General features: G+C 35.5%; 1 protein-coding gene across 1 annotated transcript in view; it reads left to right on the top strand.

Moving 5' to 3' along the window:
- Positions 1-15,604, top strand: part of Su(z)12 (Polycomb protein Su(z)12) — a 953,568-nt gene that overhangs the window by 715,592 nt on the left and 222,372 nt on the right. Inside the window, exon 12 of the mRNA XM_090377077.1 lies at positions 7,753-7,845. Coding sequence (XP_090233203.1) covers positions 7,753-7,845 — 93 coding nt within the window. The remainder of the gene's footprint in view (positions 1-7,752; positions 7,846-15,604) is intronic.

Raw genomic sequence — 15,604 nt, 5'->3', positions numbered from 1 at the left:
ATATTTATTAGAAATTTCAAACAAATCTTTCAAACCAGCGTGTTTGCTATAGCCAAAAAAAACTTCTCACCAGTGCTATCACCATTTTGCTAAAGTGTTGATAACGGTGTTTTGCCTTTTCACGAATGATGAGTGAACTTCAGGGAATTTTATTTTGAGTTTGGTCTTCTATCCACAGGTTTAAAGCTTTTTCCATTTTTTCTAATTTAACATCAAGAGTTACAGAGCAAATTTTTGAAGCAATTAGTTCGTTTTCATGGACACTACGGCGGATTTTTTCTTCCGATTTCTTGATTGATCGTACCGTTGACTTATTGATTTTATAATGTTTTGCGACTGAAGAGACACTTTCACCATTAGAAATTTTGTCTAATAACTGAATTTTACTCACTAATGTTCATTACCTTCTTTGATGTTTTTACAATTCCCTTGTTATTCGTAGCCATATTTTTATAGGGGTTAGAAAAGAATTTGTCCACAATAAAGTCAATTTCTACCGTTAATACACTCGAAAAAGTCTGTTTACACTAACACATGGCAAAATGGTAGATTTTTCACTTTTGTAAGCATATCAATTTATAAATTGATAAATTTATTCAATTTATAAGCATATAAATTAAAAGCAAATGACGAAATCTTCCATGACTAGCGAATAACACATACTGAACAAGGATTAGCGAGAAACATCCATGCTCGCGATTTTGTCACCCATTTCCCCCCCCCCCCCCACCCACTCAGCACTGTTTTGACCAGGAGAGATGATTTTAGCCACGCCCATTTTTTTTTTTATGGCGGAAAATGTTACGTTTCATTTTATATTAAATCAGCTACTGCGAATAGTGGGTGTTTGCTGTATATATAAAAAATGGTTTTGAAACCAGAAGGCGAGATATATATTTTTTTGAAACCAAAAAATATATATATATATTTATACAGGGTGTTTCAGTTAAACGTTTCAGAACTTCTAAGAGGGGTAGGGTACAGCCTGACAACTCGAAATCATATAGCAATGTGAGGTCGGAAATGCTTTCCTGAAGCGGTGTTGTACACAGAAGCACCATAAAGAAAAGAGACCGTAAGTGAGAAATCGTTTTTAATAATACATGAAAAGAAGCAAAAGGTACATGGATTAAAGTAAGTGTTCGAAGTTTCTTCCACGGGCTACAATGCACGCCTCACATCTCCGACGCATGGACATCCGAACATTCTGGAATAGTCCAGGCGAATTTCGAATTTCTTCGGCAGCTACTGCGATTCTTGCAACCAGCTCCTCAGCATTGTCAACAGGGGTGTCATAAACTAGCGATTTCATATGACCCCAGAAATAAAAATCAAGACATGATAGGTCGGGTGACCGAGCAGGCCAACGCACGGGACCACCACGTCCGATCCACTGTTGTCCAAATGTGACATCCAGGTAGTTACGAACATCTCCGCTATAATGGGCAGGGGCTCCATCGTGTTGGAACCACATTGTCTGTTGCGTCGATGCAGAAATCTGTTTATCTCTCAAAAGTTGTGGCAATACTTGCTACAGAAAGATCAAGTAGATAGGTCCGGTTAGATGACACGGTAACAGGTAAGGTCCGATGAGGTGATCTCCCATAATACCAGCCCATACATTGACCGAAAATCGAATCTGTGCTGCACGACGACTTCTGTGTACAATACCGCTTCAGGAAAGCATTTCCGACCCCACATTGCTATATGATTTCGAGTTGTCAGGATGTACCCTACCCCTCTTAGAAGTTCTGAAACATTTAACTGAAACACCCTGTATATATATCCGATAATTCAAAATAAAACATAACCCAGTAGTATGAGAAAAACTGTGGAGCGAAAATTAACATAAAAATAACGTTAAATAAAATAAACCAACAGGGAGGGAGGGGGAATAAGACATAAACAGTAGCCGATAGTCCCCTATATAATTTAGCAATTTAAATCCAATTAATAAAACCGATATAAAATTTAAAATAATACCAATTATAATATAATTTCGTGGTACCCCCCTCAAAGGTACCATTTCCGAAAAACGTGGAATATTACAAAAAGGTGTTAAAAGAAACTACTAAGAGAAAAACAAAATATCAAAATAATAGTCTGACCATTATGCCCCATATCGACAGAGGACCACAGGGCCAATAATGGTCACGGAATTGCTGCATTTCAATCACTATACAAATCGTCGCGAAGGCGAAAAGATCGAAGAACCAAACCACCCATTCCTTCTTCGATTGATCCACAAATGCAGAGGATTTGCACGGCGGTGGTCCTTATGTAGCGAGAAATAATTTATAGAGCAGACAGCACTCTAGAGCAGAGCCATACCACTGACATAATATAAGCTTAGCCAGCTTATATAAAAGAAAAGAAAAGAATAGATGGCGGCACAGGCGCTGCTTATTTAGCATATCAACCCACTACTACCACTGATTTATATTTAAATAATGGCTTAAAAGTTTAACATAAAATAAGGAAATAAATAAATAAATGTTAATAAATATTTATTTATTTATTTATTTTCTTATTTTATGTTAAATTTTTAAGCCATTATTTAAATATATATATTTTTTTTTTTTTTTTTTTTTTTTTTTTGCCATCTGGTTTCAAAACCACCGTTATTGTGAATTGTCGTAAGCCGAGGGCTACCTGTATATATATTTAAGACTAGTAGTTTGTAAGGTATTTTAGTTTTATTGCGCTTATAATATATTTAATAGTTGTGTGCATGATTTTGAGATTCTGTTTTAGCATTGAGTTTAGGGAAATGGGTGAAATACAGGTTGTACTCAGATGCCAGCTCTGTTTATGGATTCTATTTTAGCATTGAGTTTATGGAAATGGGTGAAATACAGGTTGTACCCAGATGCCAGCTCTGTGTATGGATTCTGAAATGGCAACAATTATAGGCTATTACAGTTTTGTTCTTGCACTTGCAGTGAGAGTGTGAACTGACACAACAGTCAGAATCGGAATCACACTTAAAATTAGGCGCCTCCATAGCCAAGTGGGCAGGACAGTAGTGCGTAGCACACGCTTCTTGATTAGACCGGGGTTCGAGCCCGTGACCACCAAATACAGAGGATGCGGAAAGGTCAGGGAATGACCACCGCATATCCCTGGAGCGATATGGCCTTAGTTGCTAATGCTCCTAAAAACCAAATAACAACAACAATTTAAAAAGTTATGGTTACACAACTTCAACTTCTCTGGCTGAGCATGTCCTTTAAAAAGCCTGTACTTAAATAATTATAATGATTATCCAATAGAGCTGTTGAGTGTAATGGTATGATGTCATGATTTCGTGGTAAATATGAATTCAAAGAAATGTAAACAAAAATTAGAAGAAATACATTTCATTTATGCATTCATCTATTGACAAACCCTTTTGTGAAATTGTATCATATAACTACACGAATTTCATTTTGCGACCGTGATGCCATACTTGATATTTTTAATTGCACTGTTTTGAGCAATTGCTGTATTTCCATTAATGATTATTACTGCTTCCCCTGTATTGAGACATTCTTTGAAACAACACTCGTGTCCCTACTGTTTGAGAACTAACGTATTGCAAAACTTTCCTGGTAACCTTTGTACTACAAATAATTGCTATTCCAAAAACATAATCGAAAGCAGCTCAGCTGTTATTCATACAGGCTGATCCAATTGTTGATTTGCATGCGAAACTTCAACGTTCTTTACGTGAGATTATTGTTGCTTTCTCATAGTGTGTAACAATATTTGAATTTTAATAGTACTGAAAATTTTAAATATAATAAAATAATTATCATTATGGACAAATTGTTAAATTTAGTTAAAAAAGAAAAACCGGAAAAGAAGATGATGTGAAGGATGCTGGAATATCAGGAAGTAGTAAAATGACACAAGAATCAAATAAGGGCACACCTTCAGGTACAAAAAAAGAAGAAACGTAATGAATTGTTTTTGCAATATGGATTTACTTTTAATTCTAATCATAATGAATAGCAACAAGTCTGTTTAATTTGTAATGATATTTTGGTCAGCGAAAGGTTAAAGCCTGCAAAATTTAGAAGACATCTTGAAACCAAATATGTTGCCTACTCCAGTAAGTCAGTAGAGTATTTAGAAAGACTCTTAAATTCCTTAAAACAAGCAGGGCCGCCACGACCCTATGTGCCACCAGTAAGCAAAATCAAATTTGCCACCCAAAAATATTTGAATTACAAAATAAAATAGCATTCATTTATTAAAAGAGAAAATAATTACAAAATATCTCACATATAATATAAATAAACAAGCAAAAATAAAATCATTCTGAAATTCTGGAAACAAACTTTTGCATTAGGATTTTCGTCGGACCAAACGTGACAGTTATGAAAATTAAAAATACCATCACGAGTAAACACAGCTTCATCAGTGAACAAAATGTTGTTTTAAATTCTAAATCACAGTAATCATATTCTATCACAATAATAAAATGAAAGGAAAATTATAATGTCAAAAAAATTATATAAATTTATGTTTATTTTTTACAAATGGTCATTTTCTATTGAAATAATTTCCAAATTAGAAAGTACTTGTTGAGACATTGTCGGTCGTAAATAATTTTTGATTAATTTGTAGGTTAGTGCAAATGCATCATTTTAACATAGCTATCTATGTTAAAATGATGCATTTGATTAATTAAATTGGCATCGTTTTGGTTGTATCTCATATTGTGACTGCCTTCACGAGTCGCCATGCCATGGTTGCCTTGGTAGATAGCTATGTTAAAATGATGCATTTGCACTAACCTACATATTAGTCATTCTACCTCGTAGCATGAGGTCTTTGCCCTTAAATACTTTATATTTTTAATTAATTTTAATTTTGAAAAACTTCATTCACCTGTGGCAGTTGAAACCAGTCAAGTTAATTAGAAAAATTCTTTGTGCAACTGCTACATTTGGAAAATTATATGTAAAATCGTTTTTAAAAATATATTGTAACGATTCAAATGGAAAAAGAATTTCTTCATACAGCTTAAGGGTAGTGAAGAAGAATTTAAGATGCATTAAATATGAATTATTTGTTTCGTTCACTGTGTATGGTTTTTTTTGTCTAACCTGCTGTTTGCTCACTCTCATAACCCAGAATCTAGAAATTACCGACATCAGAAGCCAAATTACAATCAGAACTTGTGAAGCTAATAATTGTAGGGAATTAGTTTTCGGCATTGAGTGCGTGCCTTCACAAGGTTCTTTGTGTGTGCCATATTTGGGAAAACTACATCCACATGCACAGACGTGCAGGGCAATATCTGTTGTCACTCAAATTTACACAGACCGGACCAGACAGCTTGCGCTATATACATACGCTCCGGTTTGACTGTACAAACTTGGCCATTGCAGGCAAGCCTGGGCGTCTGTAGGTACCCTAATGCATGCGACATTGGTACTACTACTACTGCTAAATTTGGATCCACTAAAACTGCAAATAACAGAGCTTATATCACCAAACCAGCCTTCATGCTAATTATTCAGCCACAGAACTCGGTCAACATTCGCATTCACATATTTATAACACTCAGATTCTGCAGTAATATTAACAAAACTGAATTCCATCCCTTATAAACTATTATTAATACACAAAGCTTTAGCCATTGAATGATTTTCCGACTGAACCTCACAGGATAACATGTAAAATTTCCGCCTAACCATGCACCATGGGAGCTAGAGTTAACCTTTATAACACTCAGAATTTCTTTCCTGAATGAACCAAGTGATGACATAACTTCAAAACTTCAAAGTTACCACTCTTGGTTCTTCTCATTCTTAGTTTCATAATCGTTAATTTTCATGTATGATCAATCAAGCAGAAAAGAGTGCCCTTTTTCCTCTCAGGGAATTTTTTTATATATTTTAATTTCTTCGTTATATTTTAATTTACCATACGGATTAGTGGGCAAGTTTCATGATATTTATAAGCAATGCTAAAAGATTGAAATCGTATAAAGAATCAAAGCTGTAAGCTAACAAATAAGTTGCACATGGTAGCACAAAAAATACTTACCATGAGAAAAAATTAAAATACAATATATAGTACGGCCAGTCCTTGTATAACACGTGTTTACATTACACAAATTCAATCATACACAATTTATAAATATGGGAACAATGTCATATATAACCCCACAGGAACTAGTAGTTGTTGGTAACTCTATTGTCAGAGAAACGGGGAACATGCTATGTAAAAAGGATAGGTGAAACAGGTATGTCTGGGTAGGGTATGTCTGCTAGGGACAAAGGTTGATGATGATGATGTAGAGCGGATATCATCTTTTATGGGCACAAAAAAGGTAATATTATTGTACACATTGGCACTAAAATCATTAACAGGTGTTAATAATTTTCATCGAGGCCAACTCCTCTTCTCATAGTGCATATCCTTCTAGAGTTACCAACAACTAGTAGTTGTTGGTAACTCTATTGTCAGAGAAACGGGGAACATGCTATGTAAAAAGGATAGGTGAAACAGGTATGTCTGGGTAGGGTATGTCTGCTAGGGACAAAGGTTGATGATGATGATGTAGAGCGGATATCATCTTTTATGGGCACAAAAAAGGTAATATTATTGTACACATTGGCACTAAAATCATTAACAGGTGTTAATAATTTTCATCGAGGCCAACTCCTCTTCTCATAGTGCATATCCTTGTCACGACTATCCTATTTGCACAGAAAGCATCAGTATTTAGTGTAACCCTTTTATAGTCCTAATAAAATGGCAATTACCTTTAAATCACTGCATATCTGACACTCATATGTCTGATAGTGTATATCCTCTTAGGAGTACACTACGCTTGTATATGTTTCTTTTTTATGGACGCCATAATGCAAAGGTATTGAAGGCAGGATATTTCCATTGTGTGATAACACAACCTTAAGGCTAACTTCCTTACAAATAGTGAGTTCATCTTCTGTTTGATAGAATTTATCATAGTCTTTATTTGTAGTACGAAACGTTGTCACTTTCACAGAATGATCTAGAAGATTCCACTGTTGTAGCCTCGAGGCCAAAAGCTCTTCCTTATTCTTCAGCAGTTCAAGTTCCCTGATGAGGTCATTAAGCTCACTTTCTGCGATTTTATGCGATTCAGAAGGATACAAATCTTTGGACATATTGGTGGATCCCTTGACTTAGATGGCTGCTGTACTTCTTCGTGTATACCATGTTGATGTTCATCAGCATCTTCATCTTTAACACATTTTAATGCGATTTCGGTGTTCAGCAGCATAAAATTAGTCAATATTTGGTATTTCCGTTTTTGTAACATTTTACGTGTTGACCAGTGTAATCACCTGTCCTCGTTTGATATATTAAAATTGTATGGAAAAATGTAAATTTTAAGTTATGCCCATCTGAAAGAGGTTTGTTTGAAAGAAGAACCTTTATAATGCCAGGAGTTGCAAAATTTTTTTCTTTGTAAAAAAAGGGGTCATGGGGGGAAAAAAAGTTTAAGAAGCCTTGTGCTAATTGACCAGTAAGGTTTCTAAATATTCAGTTGTCTGCTCATCAGATTAGTTTTGTAATGTTCCATTAAAATAAAACATTTTTTTTACTCACTTTCTCGACTGGCAAATAATGTTGATTCAATAATTTTTTAATATTATCATGTTTTTAATGAAATAAAATATTTATTTAGGCAATGCTTAAAAACATGCATAAATATATCAGAAACTTTCTTTAAATTCTGAATTAATGTAATTTTTTCTCTATTTCTAGTCCTAAAAGGTTACTACCTAGTCTTTCAGAATTTCTAGAACCAGATGACACAGACTTTGATGGCCCGAGAACTTACGTATCAGGACACAATAGGTAATGTAATTTTGTTAATAATTTATGTCAAAGTCCCTGTTTGCAAATTAAATTAATTTGAAAGATTACAATTAATTTTACATTTTGACAATCACCTGTATAAATATTTATTGGTAAGCTTGGTTGCATAGTCCTTTCTTTTTAATTGTATTTATTATATTCATGCATTTTAATATCTTGTATCTTATAGTGTGTGTGTATATTAAATATACACCTTCAAAACATCACACAAACAAACTTTATACAGAGAATTCTTGCTTAAACCTTGTGGTGTCGCATCAGCTGAAAATCCCAGAATAAAACACAGAAAAGCAAAACACCCTCTGTTTTAGGTTGGATAACTGCAGCCTCGATTAAAGAGAACTTTAAAATTTCCTCTGCCCATGGAGTCTAGTGAACCCAGATCTCGAAATGTGCAGAACACAGTACAGGTGACCCCCGCTTAACGTCGATAATTCATTCTGGAAAAACAGAGCGCTAAGTGAATTCGCGCTAAGCGAGCGCCGCATTCCCATAAGGTAACATGTATTTGTGAGTTGCGATTGGTGCCATAGGATATATCCTAATCAATAATAAACAGTAGTGAAAAGATGCACAAATGTCGGTCAAAATATTTAATATTCAAATATTTCTATATATAAATATTCTGCATTACATACGTATATAATTATGTGGAAACTACTTACTTATCAAAATTAAACTTAAAATTCCAATTAAAATCATGAATTTAATTGATCTAAATTGATTTAATTTAATTGATGAATTTAATCATGAAAAATGTGTCGATTTTGGGTTCAATTTTGGCCCTCTTCCAAATAAATTAAAAGGGGTATTAATTTTAAATCCCCTGCAGTGTTACCCCTCAACAATAAAGTCAATCGATCCTTCACCGCCTTGAAAACTGGCATGTTTTTTCTTCTTTCAATATGAAACTTCTTTTAGGCATTCATTTCCACAAATGTCCCTCTTCATCTATGTTAAAAACTTGTTGAGAAGTATAACACAATACCCCTCTTCAATAGTTTTAACAATTTGTTTTTTGAAAGTTTCGGCTCCTTGATCTGCACTTGCGCCTTCTCCCTGGATTTTAAATCCATTCAACCAGCCCTTACTAGTTTTAAATGGTTCCAATTTTTTTTTTTTTTTTAGGTGAGTTTTCTTCAGCTCATTATATATAGGTTAATCTCTCACTCTCTCTCTTTTTTTTTTTTTTTTTTTTTTTTTTTATCTATAATATTTAACTTAACTGAATTCTGCATTGGATATTATCTTCAATAAAATTAGTTAAAGTTTTTCCATTTCAATCCTAATAGCCGGCCTAGCCCTAGTTGCTTGCAGTGGAACAGCTATCTTTCCTGATGCTAAAATTAATTCTTTATTTATTTTATGATTGTTCTTACAATTAAACTTGCAAGTCCTAAATTATGGCACACATCCGCTTGTCTTTGACCAGAATCGATTCGCTTCAAAATGTCTAATTTAATTTTCAAATTCAGTTTTTTTCTTACATTTATAGTCTTCGTACTGCACCAAGACGTTGTTGCTTTTTCATTCTTATCAGCCATTATTAACTCTTCGAAAATGTAACTGCGTTGGTTGCATTAATTTGATACAATGTTCAAATAAACTGTCCGTTACGCACAATGTCTAATACTGTACTGAGTGAGGACTAGACTTCGGATAAATGCATACAATGCAAATATTACAAGCAAGATACTTGATCCTACCACAAATTTAAACAGATACACCAACCGTTTAAAAACTGATTTAATAATAAAATAAAATGATACAAAAGACTGCAAAATAATATTTACAAAATCCGATTATTTACAAAAAACTAGTTTAAGACAAAAATAAAATAAGTAAATATGTAAAATGTATTTTAACGTTTTTAAAGCGATAAAACTAATAAGTTTTATCGCTTTAAAATATAAATTTTAAAGCGATAAAAACACTATTGAAGCTTTCCGAGGTGTCTGCCTCCTTCCTCAGCAATAATGAAACACATTGAACATACACTGTGGTAAGCGGTACAGGCGCAACTACCCGATTGAGCTCTTCCTCTTTATTGTATTTATCAATGACCCTCTGGGGGTAACCGCACCTCATAAGATCCGTCGTAATTTGCCTAATTTCCTTCTCCCCTTCCTTAGAGGTGCTGGAATGCATCCTCACCCTAAAGTGCTCTGGCCACACTATTTTTATGTTGGGTAGTCTGTGCCGACCTATAATGTGTATACTGGCCCCTACAAGTTGGTTTCCTATAAACCTTGGTTCTAAGTCTGGGGCCTTCCCTATACACCATTATATCTAGAAATGGGAGGGTGCCATCTGTTTCTACCTCCGAGGTAAATTTTATAAAGGGGGGAAAACCATTGAGAAATGAGATCACATCTTCCTCTCTCCCCTTCTTTACAAGTGGAGAGAGTAAGTGGAAACAATGTGTCATCGACATATTGTTTCCACTTACACGTAGAGAACTCCAATCTCGCAAAAACCCTATTCTCTAATTCCTCCATAGCCAGATTTGCGACAATGGCGCTGATTGGAGAACCCATGGCCGTGCCGTGAACCAGTTTATACATCACTCCTTGGAAAACCAAGGTTGTACTAGAAAGACATAATTCAACAGCACAACATATATCATCTATGTTTAGGTGGGATCTAGCACTTAAGGTATCATCCTTCTGTAAAGCCAATTTCACACATTCTACCCCATATAGGGATACACGTGAATAATGATACCACGTCCAATGACATCATCATCTCGTCCATCTCTATATTTTGACTCCTTTCAAAGTTCACAAATTCCACACTATTTCCAATGACTAACGGAGACTAACGACCCACAACAGGAGAATTCAGCTGCGTCAGATATTTAGATAGAACATATGTAGGGCTACCAATGAAGGAAACTATGGGCCGTAATGGAACATTCTCCTTGTGCGTCTTGGGTAACCCATAATATCCGAGCAGCCGACACCCTGTTGCATGCATGGACCAATACTGGTCCTTTGAAATCTTTTCCACTTTTAGCCAGGAAAGTAGCATCTTATTTACACGCTGTTCTAAGCAAGCCAAGGGGTTTCTATGGATAATCTTGTAAATACCACTATTACCTAATAAGTCCAACACTTTCTTGTGGTAATCATCCTTGCTTAATACCACCGTTGATCTGCCTTTATCTGCTGGTAGGATTATAATGTATTCATCCCGTTTAAGTTCTTCTAGCGCTTTCTTCTGTTACGGGGTTAGATTTGGAGCAACCATTTTTGCCTGGCACAGTATGGAAACAGCTTTAACACGAATTTGATTGGCAATATGTTCATGTAATTTGCTAATCTCAATGCCCATGGATATTTTGGTAATTGGAGGTTTAGGGAGCAGCAATGCAAACTTAGGTCCAAGAGCCAAAAGTCCCTCTTGTTCTTGGGTTAAAGGTTTGCCACTTAAGTTCTGAATGAAGTTGGAATGATTACTACCCCTAAATATAGTGGACTGCTCCTCTAATAACGTGTTGAACTTCCTAATATGTCTCTGTTTATATGAATGGGAAATCCTATTCACCCTCTCCAGAACTAACCTCTTAACACCCATCAGGTGCAGGGGGGGGACAATCTACTACTAATATTACCTAATGCTACTTCAATCTCCTACTATGTCTCAAATCATCATGAAGCTTCTGAATCCATGTGTTCAAAACCTTCTTTTGATACCATGTGATAATTCTGGACAGATGGGCATCCTTAAATGGTGCCTTGATCCTAAGTCCATGTGGAATAAGATTATGATCCCTGCAGCAGTAGGCAAACCTTAAGTGCTGTTGCTGTTTAGACTCACCTATGCTGTATCTTTGGAACCGTCGGATGTGCCGCAAAACTGTATGGCCATAAACATTAACTATATCCGCAATAAGGCCTCTAAGGTTGGAATTATTCAGACCTCAAATTTAAACAGATACACCAACCGTTTAAAACTGATTTAATAATAAAATAAAATGATACAAAAGACTAAAATAATATTTATTTTACTGTGCGCAGCATAAAATAATATTTATTTTACGCTGTGTGCGGCTCCCGGGCCGGGGGTTGCACACAGTAGTGTTCCAGGTCAAAGACCCAATTACTAGGGATTCTAGTAGTGGGGTCGTATATATGAGATCACATGCCCGGATTGTGGGGAATGTTACGTAGGGGAGACAGGACGGCGTCTTAAGGACCGTCTGGGGGATCATTCAAGAGCGATACGGACCGCAGAGCTCAATAAATCCACCATAGCCGAGCACTATTGCGAAAAACAACACCAGGTCTCCCCCGACGACGCTGTCATCCTTGACCGGGCGCATAGATTCTGGGACCGCAAGTGGTTGGGAAAGTCTGTGGATTGGATCCTCTGGCAACAATAGCATGAATAGAGATAGGGCCCTTTTTGAGGCGGTGGTTTTTGCCAGAGATAAACATTTTAGTTTTCCATGCCCCCAGGCCACTTCCGGTTCTGGTACACGTGAAAGGAATACTGAGTATGCACCTGGTCATCCACGTATGTCGTGAACCTGGTATTTAAGGATGTATTGCTTAAGTTTCATTATTGCTGAGGAAGGAGGCAGACACCTCCGAAAGCTTCAGTAGTGTTTTTATCGCTTTTAAATTTATATTTTAACGTATTTACTTATTTTATTTTTGTCTTAAACTAGTTTTTTGTAAATATTATTTTAGTCTTTTGTATCATTTTATTTTATTATTAAATCAGTTTTAAACAGTTGGTGTATCTGTTTAAATTTGTGCTATGAATAATCCCAACCTTAGAGCCCTTATTGTGGATATACTTGATCATTTTTTAAAATGTTGATCTCGGAACTACGTAACAAGTCACTGTACTGCAATTAAATTAGCGTGCGAGAAAATGAAACGATTTCGTTAAATATACCAAAAATGCAATCTGTAAAAGAGCATTATAGTGATATGTGATTCTTATCTGTATCTGATTATCGTTATAGTCAGATATGGATTATAATATAAAAACAGCCGTTATAGCAAATCATCGTAAAGCAAACCGCGTTATAACAGGGGCCTGCTGTAATGCATTGTGCTGATTACTGGGGAGGGATACTGAAGCCATACGTGTGCATTAAAGATTTCATCCTTTAAAAGCCGTCTAATTTGTGGGCCTATGAGTATACCCTCCTTAAACTTTGCACCACTAGTGTTTGAAAACTGACTTTTTAGGTACTCAAAACCTTCACTATTTTTGTCCAGAGCTTTTACAAAATTTTTCATGAAACCCAGCTTAATGTGCAAAGGCGGGAGAAGCACCATTTCATCTTTCACTAAAGGCATGCATTTTTCTGTTTGGATTCCCGGGAATGTATTCTTCTTGGATGGGCCATTCCTTCACATTATAATGATGTTCTACTGTTCGACTATCCCATGAACACAGGAAACAACAGTACTTAGTAAAACCACCCTGTAGTCCAAGCAACAAAGCGATTACTTTAAAATCATAACAGATTTTCCAACAATATTTTTTATAGTTTAAGGCATTTAATAGCAATGACATGCTATCGTAGATTTCTTTCATAGTCACTGGGACCATCGGTTTAATATTACCATTGTGTAGCAAAACGGCTTTTAAACTGTGTTTAAAAGAATTGATAATTAACCTCCATTCTTCAGGATTTTGTTCAAATCCTATTTCATCCATCAGTCCGTTTACATCTTTGCAGACACAAAGAGAACCTTCCATTTAACCTGCAAACTTTTAATTTTGGTTTCTAAGCACCGCAATCCTTGTGGTTTTTGCCAGCAAATTCCCCCGTTTCAACCTAGATCCTAATAGCTCAGCCTGTTCCTTTGAAAGATTTAAATCCCTAACCAAATCAGTAAGTTCAATTGACTCAATTAAGTGTGGGGGTTTGTCATTTTCAGGATTTTAACTAGGATCAGCAAATGTTGAGGGGTCAGATATAAGCTCTAATAACTCTTGCTCTTCTTCCGTCCAGAATAGTAATTTCTTCACAACTAGGTGGAGGAATAGGGAGTTCCAGTATGTGTGTGTGGCACTGGTGTTATTGCGGACGAAGGTTGGGGTATTTTATTTTAACTCTATTTTTCCTTGAAAATCCCTTTGTATTTGTGAAGCAGAAATAACAATCTTTGAGGTGACTTGTTGGTTCTTCAAAAGGCATTTTAGAATGGTTTCCCCCTTCATCTATTCAGTCAGATTTACATAGCACGTTATACAGCACATGTGCAGTGCCCATCCTTTTCCTGATCATCCACATGACAACCAAAATAAAAATAATAAGCTTGTTTCTCTTTGTCTGTGATTGATCGACGTTGTGACTTCACTGTAAATTGTCCACAAACATAGCAAAAACTGTTTGGCAAATTACCGCATGCACGGCATTTTCTCTCCTTTTCACAAGTTTTGGCAAGACCAAAACGAAACTAACCCGATAAATGTAAATTTAAGGGCTAAAGACAGCTTGTAAAGAAATTGTCTTTCCCAGAAATTGTTTTTCCGCCTGGCTGCCAGAAATATAGTAGGGTCGAAATGTGCTACCACATAATATGGATTATAGCAATATAACTCAGAGCGCCCACTCCTCAGGGCCTTAAAACTAAAAAGAGATATATTAGTATACCATTAAGCAACATAGATATGTCTTTTTTTCTACAGTAAATTCAACCGGGAAAGGTACACAATGCAATGTTCAACGAATTCATTGATTTTGAAGCTATTTTACATGTTTTTTTTTTAAAACTGTTTTTTGCATTTTCCTAAAAAATGTGATGTTGATTCCTATCACATCACATTCGTAATCAGTGAAAGCACATACAAATTAACAAAAAAATGCTTACTTTCACCTGTGTTATCAAAAACCTTGTTGACCAGTGTAATGGAGGCAAAAGAGAAGTCTTTCTACCAGTGCAGAAGTTGGAAGTGGTGTATTAAATTGAATACTTCCTTCACAGCCAGATATTTCTTTAAACACTTTATATTGACGTCTGGGTCATTTGAAAAGTGCAGTACTTCCAGTTCTCCAATTGATGTTAATTTTTTCACTATATAGTGATTTATGTCTAATCCAAAATCAAAAAAGCATCATCTCTACTTTCTGTTGAAGAACATATGCTCTCTTCAGTTTCTGTTGTAATTTCTTCAGCTGTAGTTTAAATATAGTTGCTTAAAGAGAGTAAGCAATCGTCTTTGTTTGTACTGGTCCATGCAGGCTATCCATTTATTCTTAAAATGAGGATACGAATGTGTAGCGACAGCTGCATTTTCTGCCTAGGCACCTGGAAAAAAAAAAAATCATTTAATCAGCAATTAACACTATTGAGTAAGGATTCACTCAAATGTTTACAATACATCCATTCACATTTTATACATTTTACAATTTCCTGCACCATGCCCAAAGGCATGGTATGAAAACTCCATAGTATGCATTTGTCTCTCCGTGCAATATATCCAGGGCTTCTGCTAGTAGCTGTGTACATGTTACGTGTTCCAATATATAATTGAGTTGAAAGTATCTCAAGGAATTTTTTAAATTTGATTGAATAGGAAAGTGTATGACTTGATACTCTTTCCAAAATTTCAGAAGATTTCAGGCATCCTGCAACTTTCCAGAACTTGTTACATTTCTTTATTACTTTCTTGTAATAAAGATAGTAATATCTAGGTAATACAGTAAATCCCTGCTATTAGATATCTAGGTAATACAGTAAATCCCTGCCATTTGCGGGGGTTAGTTCCT

The sequence above is a fragment of the Mastigoproctus giganteus genome, chromosome 7 (genome assembly GCF_048544385.1).
Source record: "Mastigoproctus giganteus isolate SK-2022 chromosome 7, ASM4854438v1, whole genome shotgun sequence".
NCBI lineage: Eukaryota > Metazoa > Arthropoda > Arachnida > Uropygi > Thelyphonidae > Mastigoproctus > Mastigoproctus giganteus.
Note: the sequence above shows the minus strand (reverse complement) of the source record. Positions and strands in the feature narration are given on the sequence as shown.